The sequence below is a fragment of the Macaca thibetana genome, chromosome X (assembly GCF_024542745.1).
Source record: "Macaca thibetana thibetana isolate TM-01 chromosome X, ASM2454274v1, whole genome shotgun sequence".
Taxonomy (NCBI): Eukaryota; Metazoa; Chordata; class Mammalia; order Primates; family Cercopithecidae; genus Macaca; species Macaca thibetana.
This window is the reverse complement of record NC_065598.1, coordinates 144,344,438-144,359,365: the sequence shown is the minus strand read 5'-3', so window position 1 is coordinate 144,359,365 and position 14,928 is coordinate 144,344,438. Positions and strand designations below refer to the sequence as shown.

At 53.0% G+C, this 14,928-nt stretch overlaps 3 protein-coding genes and 1 pseudogene across 6 annotated transcripts in view; 3 read left to right on the top strand and 1 right to left on the bottom strand.

The window, feature by feature from the left end:
* IDS (iduronate 2-sulfatase) overlaps positions 1-14,928 on the top strand; it is a 308,093-nt gene that overhangs the window by 241,763 nt on the left and 51,402 nt on the right. The window lies entirely within an intron of this gene.
* Positions 788-5,355, bottom strand: EOLA1 (endothelium and lymphocyte associated ASCH domain 1). The gene is given in 5 exon segments (XM_050775215.1): positions 788-1,387; positions 1,389-1,411; positions 2,272-2,501; positions 2,603-2,735; positions 4,320-5,355. Coding segments are annotated over 5 exon segments (669 nt in total). The 5' UTR covers positions 4,387-5,355; the 3' UTR covers positions 788-1,171.
* Positions 5,359-9,862, top strand: LOC126945301 (uncharacterized). Of its 4 annotated transcripts, XM_050775209.1 has the most exons (5): positions 5,359-6,004; positions 7,389-7,446; positions 8,039-8,568; positions 9,382-9,464; positions 9,656-9,862. In XM_050775209.1, exons 1-5 carry the CDS (start codon positions 5,790-5,792, stop codon positions 9,676-9,678), a joined length of 909 nt encoding a protein of 302 aa, XP_050631166.1. In that variant the 5' UTR covers positions 5,359-5,789; the 3' UTR covers positions 9,679-9,862. The 4 variants fall into 4 exon arrangements, with proteins under 4 accessions (XP_050631166.1, XP_050631169.1, XP_050631168.1 ...); XM_050775212.1 differs by lacking the exon at positions 8,039-8,568; XM_050775211.1 differs by lacking the exon at positions 8,039-8,568 and having other exon boundaries at positions 9,627-9,862.
* Positions 10,819-11,836, top strand: LOC126945925 (uncharacterized; annotated as a pseudogene).

Sequence of the window (14,928 nt, the reverse complement as noted above, 5' to 3'; positions counted from 1 at the left end):
CCCCATTTCTTGTTTCTCTCAGGTTTGTCAAAGATCAGATGGCTGTAGATGTGTGGTATTATTTCTGAGGACTCTGTTCTGTTCCATTGGTCTATATCTCTCTTTTGGTACCAGTACCATGCTGTTTTGGTTACTGTAGCCTTGTAGTATAGTATGAAGTCAGGTAGTGTGTCGCCTCCAGCTTTGTTCTTTTGACTTAGGATTGCCTTGGAGATGCGGGCTCTTTTTTGGTTCCATATGAACTTTAAAGCAGTTTTTTCCAATTCTGTGAAGAAACTCATTGGTAGCTTGATGGGGATGGCATTGAATCTATAAATTACCTTGGGCAGTATGGCCATTTTCACGATATTGATTCTTCCTATCCATGAGCATGGTATGTTCTTCCATTTGTTTGTGTCCTCTTTTATTTCACTGAGCAGTGGTTTGTAGTTCTCCTTGAAGAGGTCCTTTACATCCCTTGTAAGTTGGATTCCTAGGTATTTTATTCTCTTTGAAGACACCAACATGGCACAAGTATACATATGTAACAAACCTGCACGTTATGCACATGTACCCTACAACTTAAAGTATAATAATAATAAATAAATTTAAAAAAAAAAAAAAAAAAAGAGAGTAACCTGAAAGGACAGACAGCTGCTCTAAGCCTGATGTCCTCTTCATCCTGGATGAGTCGGTTGATTAATGGCTGCTCACTACCAGGCAAACATTCAGTGCCAGGTCTCAGACTTTCTGCAATGTCTTCTGGATGCTAGTTATACATTTGATGAGTTTTGACCAGAACAAATCAGGGGAAAACATAGAACGAAGTCTCAAACACTAACCAGTCATCTACAACACATTTATTTACACAATCCAGAAACTAGCAGGACCAAAATTAGCAACAGTGCCGAGACATTTACTGGCAGCTTTTCCTTCTACCCAAAGGTCAAAGTACTTGAGACATTGCCTGTGTGTCTAAGAAGGCATCACACCAGGAAAGCCCCTCCCCCTACTTCCTTCATCTGAGAAAAGAAACCTGTTTACATGCACAGTGCTTAGTGGGTGGGACTCTCCAAAGCAGTGGAAATTCAGATTTAACCTAATGTATATAGGTCTGCGTCATGATGGTGAATTGAAGGTGTCATGATTTAGCTGGTTTCTCTGGAACATTCCTCTCAGGAGCCCACACTTGTCACACTTCATGCCCCGAAGGGATCAGGTGCTCTGGGATGTCTACCTGGAATACATCTTTGCCTCCTTTCCTGGGTATGGGCTCCAGTAACCACCTGGGGTTTGAAATCACAGTCAGGTACTTCTGCTTCAGGTTGGTCAGTACAGCTTGATTCTCTAGTTCCACAACCTCATTGGGAGTTAAGTCTTCGGGGCATTGCAATGCCCCAATGTCAATGAGTTTCCCCAATGTCAATGAGTCCTGTACACAAAGAGAGATACATATGAATGCCTTTCACTTCCATAGCCCAAGGCCTGCCCATGTGACAACACGGTTACTCAAAGTCACAATCAGAGAGTAAGGTGGCATCAGCAAAATGACAAGAAGGGAGTCAAGTCCTTCTTCCACTGCTTTGATAACGAGCCAAACCCGATTCAGGAAATGCTGGGAGAGGCGGGGGAGGGCTCCAGAAAGGCAGAGGAGAGGGCCTTGTCCTTGATGAAGCCACACAAGTAAGAGGCAGGTCCAAGCCAGACTTCCGAGGGCAGCGGTTGCAGATTGGAAGGGCACCAGCCACTGCCTGGGAAGCTACAGGTGATGCCTGAGCAGGTCACCAGGGGACAGATGCTATTGTCAGGCCTCAGTCACCTAGAGGTTAGGGGACTTGCCCAGGGTGCCGTGAGTGGTGGGGCTGGGGCAGGCTTGTGAAGTCAGGCAGGCAGCCCAACTCTAGAGGCCACCTGACCCATTCGGCGGGCTGGGCTGCTTTTCATGGTCTCTGCCACACATGTGCACTCACACATGTATGCACACACACACATACACACACAGCCAAACACCACAAGCACCACGTGTACATGGACCTGATCTGGTTTCTCACTGAGATCAGAAACAGGAACTGAGGCTCAGAGTGGAAAAATGATTTACCAGAGCTCACAGAAGCTAGGCCTGCCAACCCCCAGCCCAGGGCCCTTGCCGTCTCTTTGAAGGTGTGCTGCCAAAGGAAACTGTGGTATACATGCCAATCAGTTCAGACGACAACAAAAGTCCCCAAACTCCCAAGCAAGATCTTGGGTGGCAACTCTAGGCGTTGTCTGCACATTTGGCACATCGTCACTTACCCGCTATCACTCCTCGACCAAACTTCTCCCCTTTCCTGAGCAAAGCCTGAATCTCAGCAGGAGTCATCCCCAGCCTCTCCGCCAGCAGCTCCTGCCAGGCATCGTCATCCCAGTCCCTGTGAGCAATGTGGACGGCGATGGTACGGTTCCGCTGGCTGCTCAGCAGGGGATGCCAACAAGTCTCCACAGTCTTGACTCCATCTTCGCAAGTGCCCCGGGCCTCCTGTGGCCTGCAGAAGCACAGAAGCGCATCACATGCCAGCCCTCCAAGCTCACGGGCAGTGGCCTGACCATACCCCTGTGTCTCTCAGGTGGCCTAAATCCCACTGACCCTGATGGTCCGCTGCTTCCGTCTGTCACTGATGTCCCGCGCCACTGCAGGCCCAAGGGAAGGGGCTGGGATTCGGCTGACTCAGGTTCATCCCACAGAGTCTTTGGGGCGGTCTGGAGTAGGGTGGAGACAGCTAGAAAAAGGCACAGGCAGGATAGCTTTCTCTCTTTATTCCCCACCCCCCCACCCACTCCACTGACTGACCTATCCCCACAAGCACCCATGGCCGGCCTCATGCCAGTCCTGTCTTCATCTTATTCCATGCTCGGCAGCCCCAGCAGGGCTGAGCACACTCCTTCCCTCCTTCCGGGACCCCCACATTGCTCACCAGCCTGCTCTGAATCCCGTGGTGCAGGGCCACGCCCCTTCAGACTCAGCCTTAGGTGGACAGGCCTGTACATACTCAGGACCCCAACCACCACCACCAAGTCCACCTCCCTTCCACTGTGAGTGGCATCACCAGCTACGCAGTGTTCCTGCCCCAGACCTAGCTGCTCTCTGCCCTCCCTCTCTGCGGCCCACATCCCGTGGCACTGTGTCCAAAACCGACACTGAATCTGATCTCTTTCCATAATCTCTATGGCCACAATTCCAATCCAATCCCCTAAAACCCCCTGCCTTCTGAAGAAGTCTCCTGATAGCACCCCCACTCCCGTCTCAGCCTTTGTCTTCTGCACTCTTGTGACCACACTGCCATCAAAATGATCTTGGTACAGGGACAATGAGATTATGTCACTCCTCTACTGAAAGCTTTCAAGGGCTCCCTGCCCCAACTAGAACAGAATCCACACTTCCTCTCAGGGCACTCAAGGTCCCTCCTGATCTGTCTTCCCACCCCAGCCATGTCCTCTCCTCTCCCCTTTATTCACCACCCTGCAGCCACAGGGGCCTTCCATCCCCTGAGGGAACATGCCAAGCTTGTTTCTACCTCAGGTCCTTTGTCAGTTCTGATGGGTTGCATTGTGTCCTCTTAAAACGCGTATGTTGAAGTCCTAAACCCCAGCACCTCAAAATGTGGCCTTATATATAAAGACAGAGTCATTACAGAGGCAATCAAGTGAGACTGAAGCCATTAGGGTGGACCCATATCCAATGTGGATGGCGTCCTTATGAAAAGGGGGATTTCAGAGACAGTCATGCACACAGGGAGAACACCATGAGAAGATGAAGGCAGAGATAAGGGAGATGCTTCTACAAGCCAATGAGTGCCAAAGATTGCCGGCTAGCTACCTGCAGCTAAGAAACAGGGACAGACCAGATTGTCTTTCACAGCCCACAGAACAAACAAACCTGGCCAACACTTTGATTTCAGACTTCCATCCTCTAGAACAATGATTGTCTGTTGTTTAAGCCAGCCCCTTTATGGTCCTTTGCTTCAACCATCTTGGCAAACTGCTGTTCCCAACACATCTCCACAGGATAGGGCATGAGTTTTCCATTTGACAGCACATCAAGTCCATTCTTTCCACCTGACAATCTTCATCTACCTTGTTTTTCACTGCCTGTGTGATATCCCATTGTTGGCCGTCTCATAATTTGCCTGACCACTCCTCCACTGACGGAGAGTTACAAGCTGCTCCCCACTTTTGCCACTAGAAATGACATTACCTCTAACACTTGCTGTGTGAAGACATGCTGAAGGGAATGCCTCGGCCGCCTGGCATGCCCATCTAAGATGCTGCTATCTGCCAGCAAATGACTTTCCACAAAGACTCACCTGTGTACCCTCCACCAACCCATCCATGGTGCCATTTCCTCACACACTTGCGGCCCCTGAGCCTCATTATTCTCCTGATGGGTGACCAAACATCACCAGGTTCCTTGGTTCTGGATTACTTCTGACGGAGACTGAATGTCTCCCACAGGGCCAGGCCACTTCCATCGGGATACATGGCTACAGTGAATGTTTGCCTCTTTTCCGCCGCTCAGTTTTTTAGCCAACCCTTTTCTCATCATCACCACAAAATCACAACAAACGCGAACTGTGTGTGTGTGGAATCCCTAGTAGGAACTGATGTAACTGAAAAGGCAAGAAGGGGATTGACTCCCCTCCTACCCGGTGCTGCAGAGAGTACCTGCTTTGCACCCTACCTGCACAACAAGGAAGATAAAGAGGAAAGGTCATTAAGTGCAAGACAGCAAAGCTGGTTCATGGCCCGAAGAAGGTCATCTACTTAGCAGGCATTGGAAACCAAGAGGAGGGCCGGTCTTATCAGTAACACACATGTGCACCTCACAGTTTGGTTCGGCTAATCACAGCAGTGGGATCCTCAGCACCTGTCTGGGTCAAGGACACAGGGTGCACCAGCCCGCAGGGCAGAAAATCATTTCACCACGTTGAACAGCATTCCTGCAGCTGAGCACGCTCCATTCGAAGGGAGAAAAATGACACTTCCCCTCCTATTGTCGAGGGGCGAGGGTTTGGGGCTCTAAATCCCATTGTCCTCAGCTTAATTCTGGGTAAGTCACGCTGAGCACGGCGCCACAGGCCACAGAGCTGTGCACCGCCGGGCCTCGGGGTCCAGGCGAGCTCACAGCAGAGGGGCCAATGGGAGGCAGGGAAGACCAGGCTGAGGTGGGGCCGCTGTGTGTGGAGCAGCACACCGGCTTTCTACTCGCAGACGCACGTCGCGGGTACACGCGCTTAGAAGGAGCGGAGCCAAGACCCTGGCAAGAGCAGGGGGCAGGAAAAGGAGCCTTGGTCGCGCCCCGCACGGGTTCCCAGCCCCACATCCAGGGAAGCCCTAGCCCTCAGGTACCGTCCGCAAGAAGGCTGCGCACATAGGCTCCTGCATCATGGGCCCTGGCACCTGTCAGCCCTGGCAGGTCTCACGGCCTCCGGAACCACGGACTCTGCGAGTCGTGGGTGCCCAGGGCCGACTCCGGCTTTTCGCCACAGGGAGGAACAGTACTCCGCCTCCCCGAGACCCAGCGAGGCCACCGGAGCCAGGACAATGGGCTCCCAAACGAGGAGACGTGGGCCGCGGTGAGAAGAGGGAGCGCCTGGCTAGTGTCGAGGCTGCAAGGTCGCTGCCGCTAACTCCGGGAAACCGGTGGCCAGTGACAAGCGCTAGCGGTCCAGAACTCTACCGCTTTAATGCAGCTCCCGTCATCCCTTTCATGAAGAACGCACGTGGGCACGTAATCACGCATGTACGCACAACACGCAGGAGGCACGTAGTCAGCCATGCATATAGACAGCCAAGTCATTATGAATCTCGCATTCTCGAAGACACGCACTGACGACATCACGCACGTACGCACGCCCTGGCTGCTAGGAGACGCTATTCCCTTTACCAGGCCCTCATGCGGGCCAGCCAGCCAGGCCAAGGCCAGGGGAGCTCGAGACTGGCAACCTGGGCGAAGAACCGGAAGGAGGAAAAGGAAACGGAGGGAGAAAGAGTAAGGGGAAGGGCGGGACGAGGCCACCAGGCAGGAGTTTTGGGTCCAGAGCTGCTATACCAGCAGGGAGGAGCTGGGAGAAACCGCTGGGGAGTGGGTGTAGGCGGGGTTGAGAGGAGGAGGGTGGAGCTGGGGGAGGGGCAGGGCGGGACTGAGAGAAACGATTGGGGGCGGTGTTAAGGGCGGGGCTAGGATAAGGGTGGGGGTTGGGGCAGGGCCGGGCGGAGCTGAGAGAAACCACTGCGGGCAGGGCCGTGGGAGAGCTGAGCTAGGAGAGGCTGCAGAAGGAGCTCGCGGACTCCCGAGAACCAGCAGGGGGAGGCAGGAGTCCGCTGAGAGTAGGAGGGCGGGGGAGAAAGAAACCGCTGGGAGGGGCTGGAGGCGGGGCTTTGAAAGCAGCTGCGCGAGAAGCAGGGCGGGGCTGGGAGCAGGGCGGGGCTGGGGTCCAGAGGGACCGTCTTTTTAACGCCTCTTTTGCAGGTGATGAGAAACGTCCACACTCCTAATGTCTTGCCTCCTCTAAGTCGCCGGACACACAGCCCAACTTCCCTGGCAAACTTGCTTTTCAAACTCTCTTCTCCATCTCAGTCAGGGGCTCAGATTCTGTAGTGCTGCCATGCTTTACTCCTCTGTCCCTCCCCTTATCTAGTCTCCCGCATTGACTTCATAAGCAAGTTTTGAGTCCCTGCCTCTGGAGTGCCTGATGAGACAAAACTGCTCCTCGTCCTGCATCCCCGCTGCTACTTGCAGAACTCAGGGCTCGTGGTCCGGAGCCTGCACTGTTCCATGAGCCTCCTGACCAACCTGGAAGCCTCTGTCTTTCCTCCCTCAGGTCTGTCCTCCACATTCCTTTGGCTCAGTTTCTAAGTCACAGATCTGTCCCCAACAATCCTCTAGTGAAAACGCGGCCGGGCCTTCTCAGGTTTAAGTCCTAACAGTTCAAGGAGTCAGCTCAGCTCTCCCCACCCTTAAGCCGAACACTCTTTGGGTTCACGCTGTGCTGTTTAGTCACTGGTCCCCACCAGCCTGCTGTTCCAGGTCTCCTTGCTTTGCACCGTTAGTTCCCATGGCCTTGTCCTGGTGCACTCCTGACCTCCTTCAAGGCACAACTTTAATGTCACCTTCACAGCCCCACCCCAAGTATTACGGACTTTTGTCTCCAGCTCTGATAGCATTTTGTACATCCCCCATTCCCACCCCACATTAGGCTCTTGCAACTCCAGGTGGTAATTGCTCTGTAAGAGTCTGTGGCTGCCGCAGGGTCTCTTGAGTTCCTTGAAGGAACCGCTGGTGTTTTACTCATTTCTGAAACTGGGTGCCCAGGGCACAGTATCTGCTTAGTAAGTGTTTAATCAGCAAAGGGCTGCTTTCTTGTTTTTTCTAGTGAGATGCACCTACTTCTCCCTGGAGAAGCTCGAGGAAGCAGGAATACTGAAGATGAGGTGAGGAGGAGAGGGTCCCTCTTTATGGGATGTAGGCCGTAGGGCTGCAGGGGACCTTCAGATCACCAGTTGCAATTCCTATGCATGCTAGCATCCCCTCCTGGGTTCCTTCCCCCAAGAATGGTTGCCAGCTTCTGCCAAACACCCCAGAACCTGCTGGGAGTGGTTTCAAATCATGAGTGAGGATCCCCGGGATGGTGGGTTGCTGTTGCTCCGCCTGTAGCGTCTTGTATGAAGGACTAGAACTTGCATAATGAGCTGGATAGTCACCGTGTGGCTGCTAGCGGGGAAGCCCATGGTGGCTACATAAGAGCTCCCTTTTCCAACTCTCCCAGCTGCCCCTCACTCTCACTCCTGGGTGTGCTGGGCAGTGGGGTGCAATGCGCACGTGGGTGCACACTCTCCCTGAGACCTCCCACAGAGGTCTCATCTGTGGTCGGATGAGGAGAGGAAGTCCAAGTAAAGCAGCTGCAGCGGTGAGTGGGCCTAGGAAGAATGGCATCACCAGGCCAGGTAGGGATGCGGGTGGTGTTCAGCTATCCCTGAGAAAGGGACCAGAATGCACCTGAGTCTTCATTTTCATTCCCAATAGCAGGTCAGCACCAGACCCGAAAACGCTCTGATTTCTGCCCTCCACGCCATACTCTCTTCACCTGCTGCCTCCTCATTCCTCCCATTAACAATGTCCTGGCAGGAACAAGACTTTCCCCTCCCTCTCTGCTTGTCTCTTAGCAGGTCAGGTCGGCCTTCACCTCCCCAGGCCCGTCCTGCTCCTGCCTTCCCCTGTGGGGCCCTCCGTGGATGCTCTGGAGCCCCAGGCAATAGCCAACTGCGGGCGTGTGGGGCCTTCTCGGGTTCTTTGCTGTGCTCCCATGAAACCGCTCTGCTTGGCTGCACCCCACTAGCACACACTCAACTGACCCCAACTCCTGGGGCTGGGGGTGTGTCTCCTCAAAGTCTGCTTTCTTCTTCAGGCTTTGCTTGCATGCCCATTGTGCTACACGTTGTATCTCTTTTAGGAAGCCCTTGTCTTTTCCAAAGATCCTGCTTTGCAGCTGACCGTACCCGCTGCCCGTCTCCGCCAGGATACTGCCTCCTTCCTGAAACCACAGCCCCACTCAGGTCTTCCTTCCATCCTAATCCCTGGGGAGCCCCCTGCAGAGCTCCCTGTCCATCCCAGTGGCCTTCTGAGCCTTGCCTCCCCTCCCTTCCCCTCCCTTCCCTTCCCTTCCCTTCCCTTCCCTTCCCTTCCCTTCCCTTCCCTTCCCTTCCCTTCCCTTCCCTTCCCTTCCCCTCCCCTCCCCTCCCCTCCCTCTTCCCTCCCCTTCCCTCCCTCTCCCCTCCCCTCCCTCCCCCCCTTACCTCTCCCTCGCCTCTCCCTCACCTCTCCCTCCATGGCAGGCTAGCCTCCCTGGCTAGAGCTGTCCCCTGGGAATTTGCCGTCACTTTCCCTCTCTGTGCTCAGCATCCCTGGTTGAGAGGTTTAGGAGGAAGAGGAGAGGACGAGAGGAGGAGAAGAGTCCCTCTCTTCCGCCCACATGCTCCCCTAGGGAAGCATTCTTTTTGCTCAGCGTGATTTCTGTGCGACTCCTCCTGTTTTCTGAGCCTGTCACCCCCTTCCTCTTCCCTTGGCTCCCCACTGACACTTTCCAGAGTGCAGCCACCTCCCCTCGCTGTGCTTCTTTGACTCTGAGGCCCAGAAGGAAGTTGCCCTCCTCTGGAGAGGGTTCACGTTTGATTCAGCCTAGTGTTCTGGGACCGCTTTGACCCTAATTCATGATTTCCCTTCAGATGCTTCTTGTTTGGCCTGCCTTCCTCGTCTAGGAAATGGATTTTGCTCATTTTTCTATTGAGTCACTTGCCTTGTTGGTATGGAGTTATAGGAGCTCTTTCTGAATTCTGCCTCAAACCCCATGTTGGTTTTTTGTATTTCAGAGACCACATCTGCTCAGGGGTTTATTCTTCCGTCTGTTTGCAGGGCTGTTTTGGACTCAGTATTCACCTAAGCACTCCAAACTGTAAGTAACCCCAGAGCTCATGGAGTGTCCCACTGCCCCTCCATCTGGAGGCTGTGGCACCTCCCCCAAAGAGGAGGTACTTGCATGCGTCCAGTGCCCCGCCCATTAGATTAGAGAGGGCTCCCTTCTTTGCTCTCTTGCACTCATTTGTCTGCCTTTTAGCTTTCCTTTTCTGCCCTGGACTCACACAGGGTCGCGTGAACGTGTGGTGTAGCAGGAGGAGACAGGTAAAGTGGAGGAATAGGAGCTGGAGGGGAGCAGAAGGGAAGAAAAGAGGAGGGGGAGGGGGAAGAGAGGGAGTGGGTGGAAGGAGGAGAAGGGGAGGAGGTGAAGGAGGAGAGGAGGACACAGAAAAGAGAAGAAAAAGGAGAGGAGGAGACAGGAGGAGGAGCAGCAAAGGAGGAAGAAGAGGAAGAGGACAAGAAGAGCAAGTAAGGAGGAGGACGGGGGAGTGGGAGGAGTAGGAAGAGAGAAGGACCGAAGGAAAAGGAAAAGGATAGGCAGATGTGGAGGAGAGGAGGCAGAGGAGAGGAGGAGATGAGAAAGAGGAGGGAAAAAGGAGAGGAGAGGGATGAGTGGGGAGGAGGAGGAAGAAGAACAGGAAAAGGAGAAAAGGAGGAGGAGAAGAGGAGGAGTGAGAAAAGAGGAGAAGGAGAGGAGGATGGGGGAGGACGGAGAGGAAGGGAGAAGGAGAGAAATAGGGAGGAAAAGAGGAGAGGTGTAGGAGGAAGAGGAGAGGAGGAGCAGAGGAGGAGGAGAAGGAGAGGAAGAGGAGGAGATTTGGAGGAAGAGGAGAGATGGAGGAAGAAAGGAGGAGGCGGAGAAGAGGAGAAAGCAGAGAGGAGGAGGCAGAAGAAAGGAGGACCAGGAGGAGAGGAGGAGGAGGAAAGGACGAAGAGGAGGAATAGAATAAGAGGAGCAGAGGAAAAGGAGGAGGAGGTGGGGGAGGAGTGGAGAGGAGAGGAGGAGGAACAGAGTTGGAGGAGGTGGAAGAGAGAAGAGGAGAAGGAGGAGAGGAAGAGAGAAGGAAATGAGAAGAAGAAAAGTAGGAGGAAGAAGAGAGAAGAGGAGAGAGGAGAGGATGAGGAGGAGCGGAGGAGAAGGAGAGCAGGAGGGGGAGGAGGAGGAGAGTAAGAAGAGGAAATGAGGAAGAAAGGAGGACAGGAGATGGAGAGGAGGAAGAGAGTATTAGGAGGGGAGGAAGAGGGGAGGAGGGGGGGAAAAGGAAATGAGGAGGAGGAGGAGGCTGCAGCGCCCTTATCAGGCTCCAGTTCTCGGTGTGCCCCGTTCTGTAAGACACTCCGCTGTGGTCAACCCTGGCCTGCAGAGGATTCCCGCGCTGGATCTCTGAGGGATGCTGGCGCCCTCTCTCCAGCACATTCCTGATGCCCTTGCTGACGCATGTATCCTCTGGGCCCTCTCCTGAAACATGATCCTCCAGGGTGTCTTCTGGCCTCACCTCTTCTGTCCAGTTCCAGCAAACTCACTTTGCTTAGCCTTTGAATCCCTTCCTTCACCATCTGCCATGACAATTCGGGCCTTTCACCGTCACTCAGGCCTGGACCATCACTGATGCCCATCCCATGCCATCCACAGGTTTGCCCCATCCCTTCGGCTCCCTACCAGGGCATTCAGTTGTGTTGAGCAGCAGAGTGTCTCCAAGTCCCTTGTGTAGTTTTCGTTTCCGGCCCCCACTGGTTGAGCTGCATCCGGGTCCCATCCCACAGGGACCCCCCGGCCGCTGCAGGTGCATGCTGATCCTGCAGCTCCTCAGGGGTGTCATGGCTTTCCCCCTTCCCAGACCCAGCACACCCTGCCTGCGCAGCTCTGTGCTGCACCTTCACTCTAGTCACGGGTGTGGCAGTCAGCTCACCAATTCCTCCTGCTTCCCTGGGACTCGCTGGCTTTTAGCACCGCAAGTCCCTCGGCAAACTGGGACTGTTGATCACCCTACCCGGCAGCCAGTGATAAGGTGAGGGCCGCTCCTGGGAGGGAGGACACCTGTGGGGAAAATGCTTATGTTATTTATTTCTCCTTCGGGATAGGGTGCCTGCAGTGCTTCATGGGAGGGGTGGGCTGATGCTGCAAGCTCAGAAGTTTCAAGGGCATCTAGGGAGACCAGATACTCAGAGACCTTCTCCTAGATGTGCGTGTTCCATGTATCAGGGATGCAGGTTTTCCCAGCAGGACTTGTGTCATTGGCATGACAGACCTGCCTTGGCTGAGCGTTCAACTGTCTTTGGAGTTCAGCCACCTTAGCAAGTCCTGGGTTTGTTCTTCAGACTGCTGCTTGCCCATTGCTTGGATCGGGGGCTACTTTGTAAACCACCAGGAAGACTCCAGTGTTTCTGCTTAATTTTTAGATGTTTGTTAATTGCTCTTGGCCTCTCATTAATCCCGGTGGGTCCTTCAGGAAACATACCGTTCCCTGAGTTTTCATTTCCAGGCATCTGCCCTGCCTGGATCTCCTCGCCTTCCAGGAACTTCCTCTTCACAAGCCATGGCCATCCCAGCAAGAGTTCTAACATCGAAGGTCTAGCAACTAGCCTGCCATCTTGTGCCTAGAGCCACCTGCGTGCCACCTACCCCCGAAGATGGGAACCTCGTTGCCAGTTGGGGAGATGCAGGGCAATCCTGTACCAAGACCCCATCTTACCACCTGTTTTCTCGGACCACTCTGGAACCCACTGTCTCAGATTGGGTCCTCCAGGAAGCAGACTGTGAGAGCGAGTTGGCAGGACCAAAGGTTTACTGGGGCTAACTAACCCTCAGGAAAGGGACAGGAAGGAAGCAGGGCTGGAGAGCAGGTTGAGCCCGACCTGACAGTCTTGAGCAGCCCAGCAGGGAGGTGTGGAGCAAGGGTTGCCCAGTAGAGGGGCCTGCATTGGGCATGGGTGGTGGGGTCCACATGGTACCTGGCACACAGCAGGCTGTGCAATCCATATTAACTGCCTGGATGAATTAATGCCCAGGAAAGGTGCCCTGGAGAACGGGTATGTGCTGAGCACAATAGGGAAGGGCCCAGCATCTGCCTTGGCATAGGCAGAACTGTGCTGTGCCCTGCAACAGGCCACCTGAGAGCTGCTTTCATCTTGTGTGTGCATTAGACAACTGCCAGGGGCATGAAGGGGATGTGCTTCCAGGGCATTTGCTGGCAGGGTGTCTCGTGATCTCTTGGTATTGGTGTGAGCACAGCCTGGCAGGAGAGGGCAGATCTCAGTGCAAAGTATCATGTCAAAAAGCAGATCGAAGCCAGGCCCCCTCCTGGAAGAGGCTCCTTGAAGGTAGGTGCACACTCATGTCTTTGTTACTTGTAAGGGGGCATCTTACAGGCAAGAGGAGTTAGGTGAATGTGAAGAGGAAGGAACTGCTCACTCTGGGCAAGGGGCTGGGGGAGGCTTCGTAGAGGAGCGGGTGTTTGAGCTGGGCCTTGAAGGTCGAAAGGGTTTTGTTAGGTGGGAAATGGGGGAAGGACAGCCTGAAGGGGTTAGGTACCTTCAAGGAGCCCAGAGAAGGTTGGTGGCTGGAGCAGACCCATTCGTAGAGTGAAGTCGTGGGAGAAGAGGCTGGGAAACTAGACTGGGTCCAACTCCTAAAGGCCCACTGAAGGAGTGTGGGTTGCACGCTGGGTGCAGCAGGTGAGTGTCCTCACTTGGGTTTCACTGTCAGCATTTTTAAAAGGCAAACTGGTTCTCTTCCTGAGGAGAATTCACTGATTCACTGATGTGGCCAGTAAGTCATCTGACAAACCTTTGTGTACTTCTGATGGGATAGGAGTGTTTGTAGACAACGGTCACACAAATATGCAGCCCAGTGCAGCTCAGGAGCAGCCTTCCATGGATAAGCCATTGGTACCTACAGTGTGCTCCTGTCCTTGCTAATCTGAACACATGGGTAGTAACCTTAAGCGTGTCTCAATCTTCTGACTTGTGATGAGGTTTCCAATTCTTGTTCCTGACTTTAGAATGAAGTTTGGAGAGATGTCATTAAGTCTCTAGGTTCTGAGGATTACTGTGGGGTGGGCAGAGGGAGAAAAGGGTGTTGGGGCCAGATGTTCCTGTGCTTCTACCAGAAAGTTGATTTGCCCAATGTACCACCCTCACTTGGCAGGCCTGAGCAGAGTGGCCTGCCACTCACAACCCAGAGAAAGAAGGTACAGTGCGGGCTTGCCCTGGCGGGCGCTTGGATGCCCTAAGCTGCAGCATCCACGCCAGGTGGGATTTGGTAGGGTAGGCCCCCCATCCACTGTGTCTGATCATACTGCCTTTGAAAGAGGAGGGTGGATGATGAAGACAAGACGATGAGATAGGGTGGCCTCAGCATGTTGCAGCACCCAACTGGAACATTTGCAAATGATACTTGGAGAAAGCTTTAGGAAAGAGGCCCACTTCATTTATGAAATGACACTAGATAATGTTTGACCTTAGTCACATGTTCCTTGATTCCTCATTTTGCCCTCTGTTGGCTGACTCATGCAGCTTCACTTTTAATTAAAGGTGGGCTGTGATGAGAGTCATGATCAGTGAGTGGCTTCCATAGCAGAAAGTTCTGTGTAGTTCTTGGGGGATGTGAGTTTAAGTATGAGGTGCTAAGACGAATATGTCCATACATTGTATTCTATTTCCTCTGTCCTTTCCCTCCTCTAACCATTTCTGCCTTCTTCATCTTTCTAACTTTCCCAAGGCATTTTACATCAGATTTCAGATATAGAACAGTGGATGTTAGAACAAACCCAAATTCTTAATGCTTGTTACCATGAAAACATGGCAACACCATTCACATTTTCTTTACAAATGGCCTGTACGGGTCAGCCCAGGCATTGACTTAGGAGCCCATTGTTTGCATCCTCTGGGTCCTTGTAGTTCATATGCTGGAGCAATGTATAGAGGCGCACAGAAGGGCTGAGAATGTGGCCATGAGGTATGTAACAATGAGGCCCAGAGCCTGAGCTTTGGTGTCTAGCAAACCTAGGTTTGAATGTTAGCTCTTTGTGTTCCTGTGTGACCTTGTTGGTTACTCGTGTCTCTGTGTCTCCTTCTCTTACAAACCAGGAGGTACAAATGCCACTCATGTCACAGGGCTGTTGCTGGGACATACACTTGCACCTTGTGTTCTCTCTTTCTGGGACTCAGGTTCTCAAGATTTGCTTCTGCATTTACAGGTTGGAGATTATTCCAGCAACGCTGAGGAAACTTTTCTTTTATTTTTTTTCTCAGCTTTGCAAATTTCAGAGATTTCCAACAGTGTTCGAGGGACTGTGATGTGCTCTTGCAAAAATCCCATATGTTTTTTGAAGAATCTCAGTTGTGCTATCTAGAAAATGAATCAGTTAATCTAGAACATGGTTTTCAAACCTATGTGGCCATGGAATATCATTTTGGAGGGACGCTTTCACAGGATGTAAGATTCTGAGTGAAAGCTTTTTTTTTTTTTTTTTTTTGAGACAGTCTCTCGCTGTGTGGCC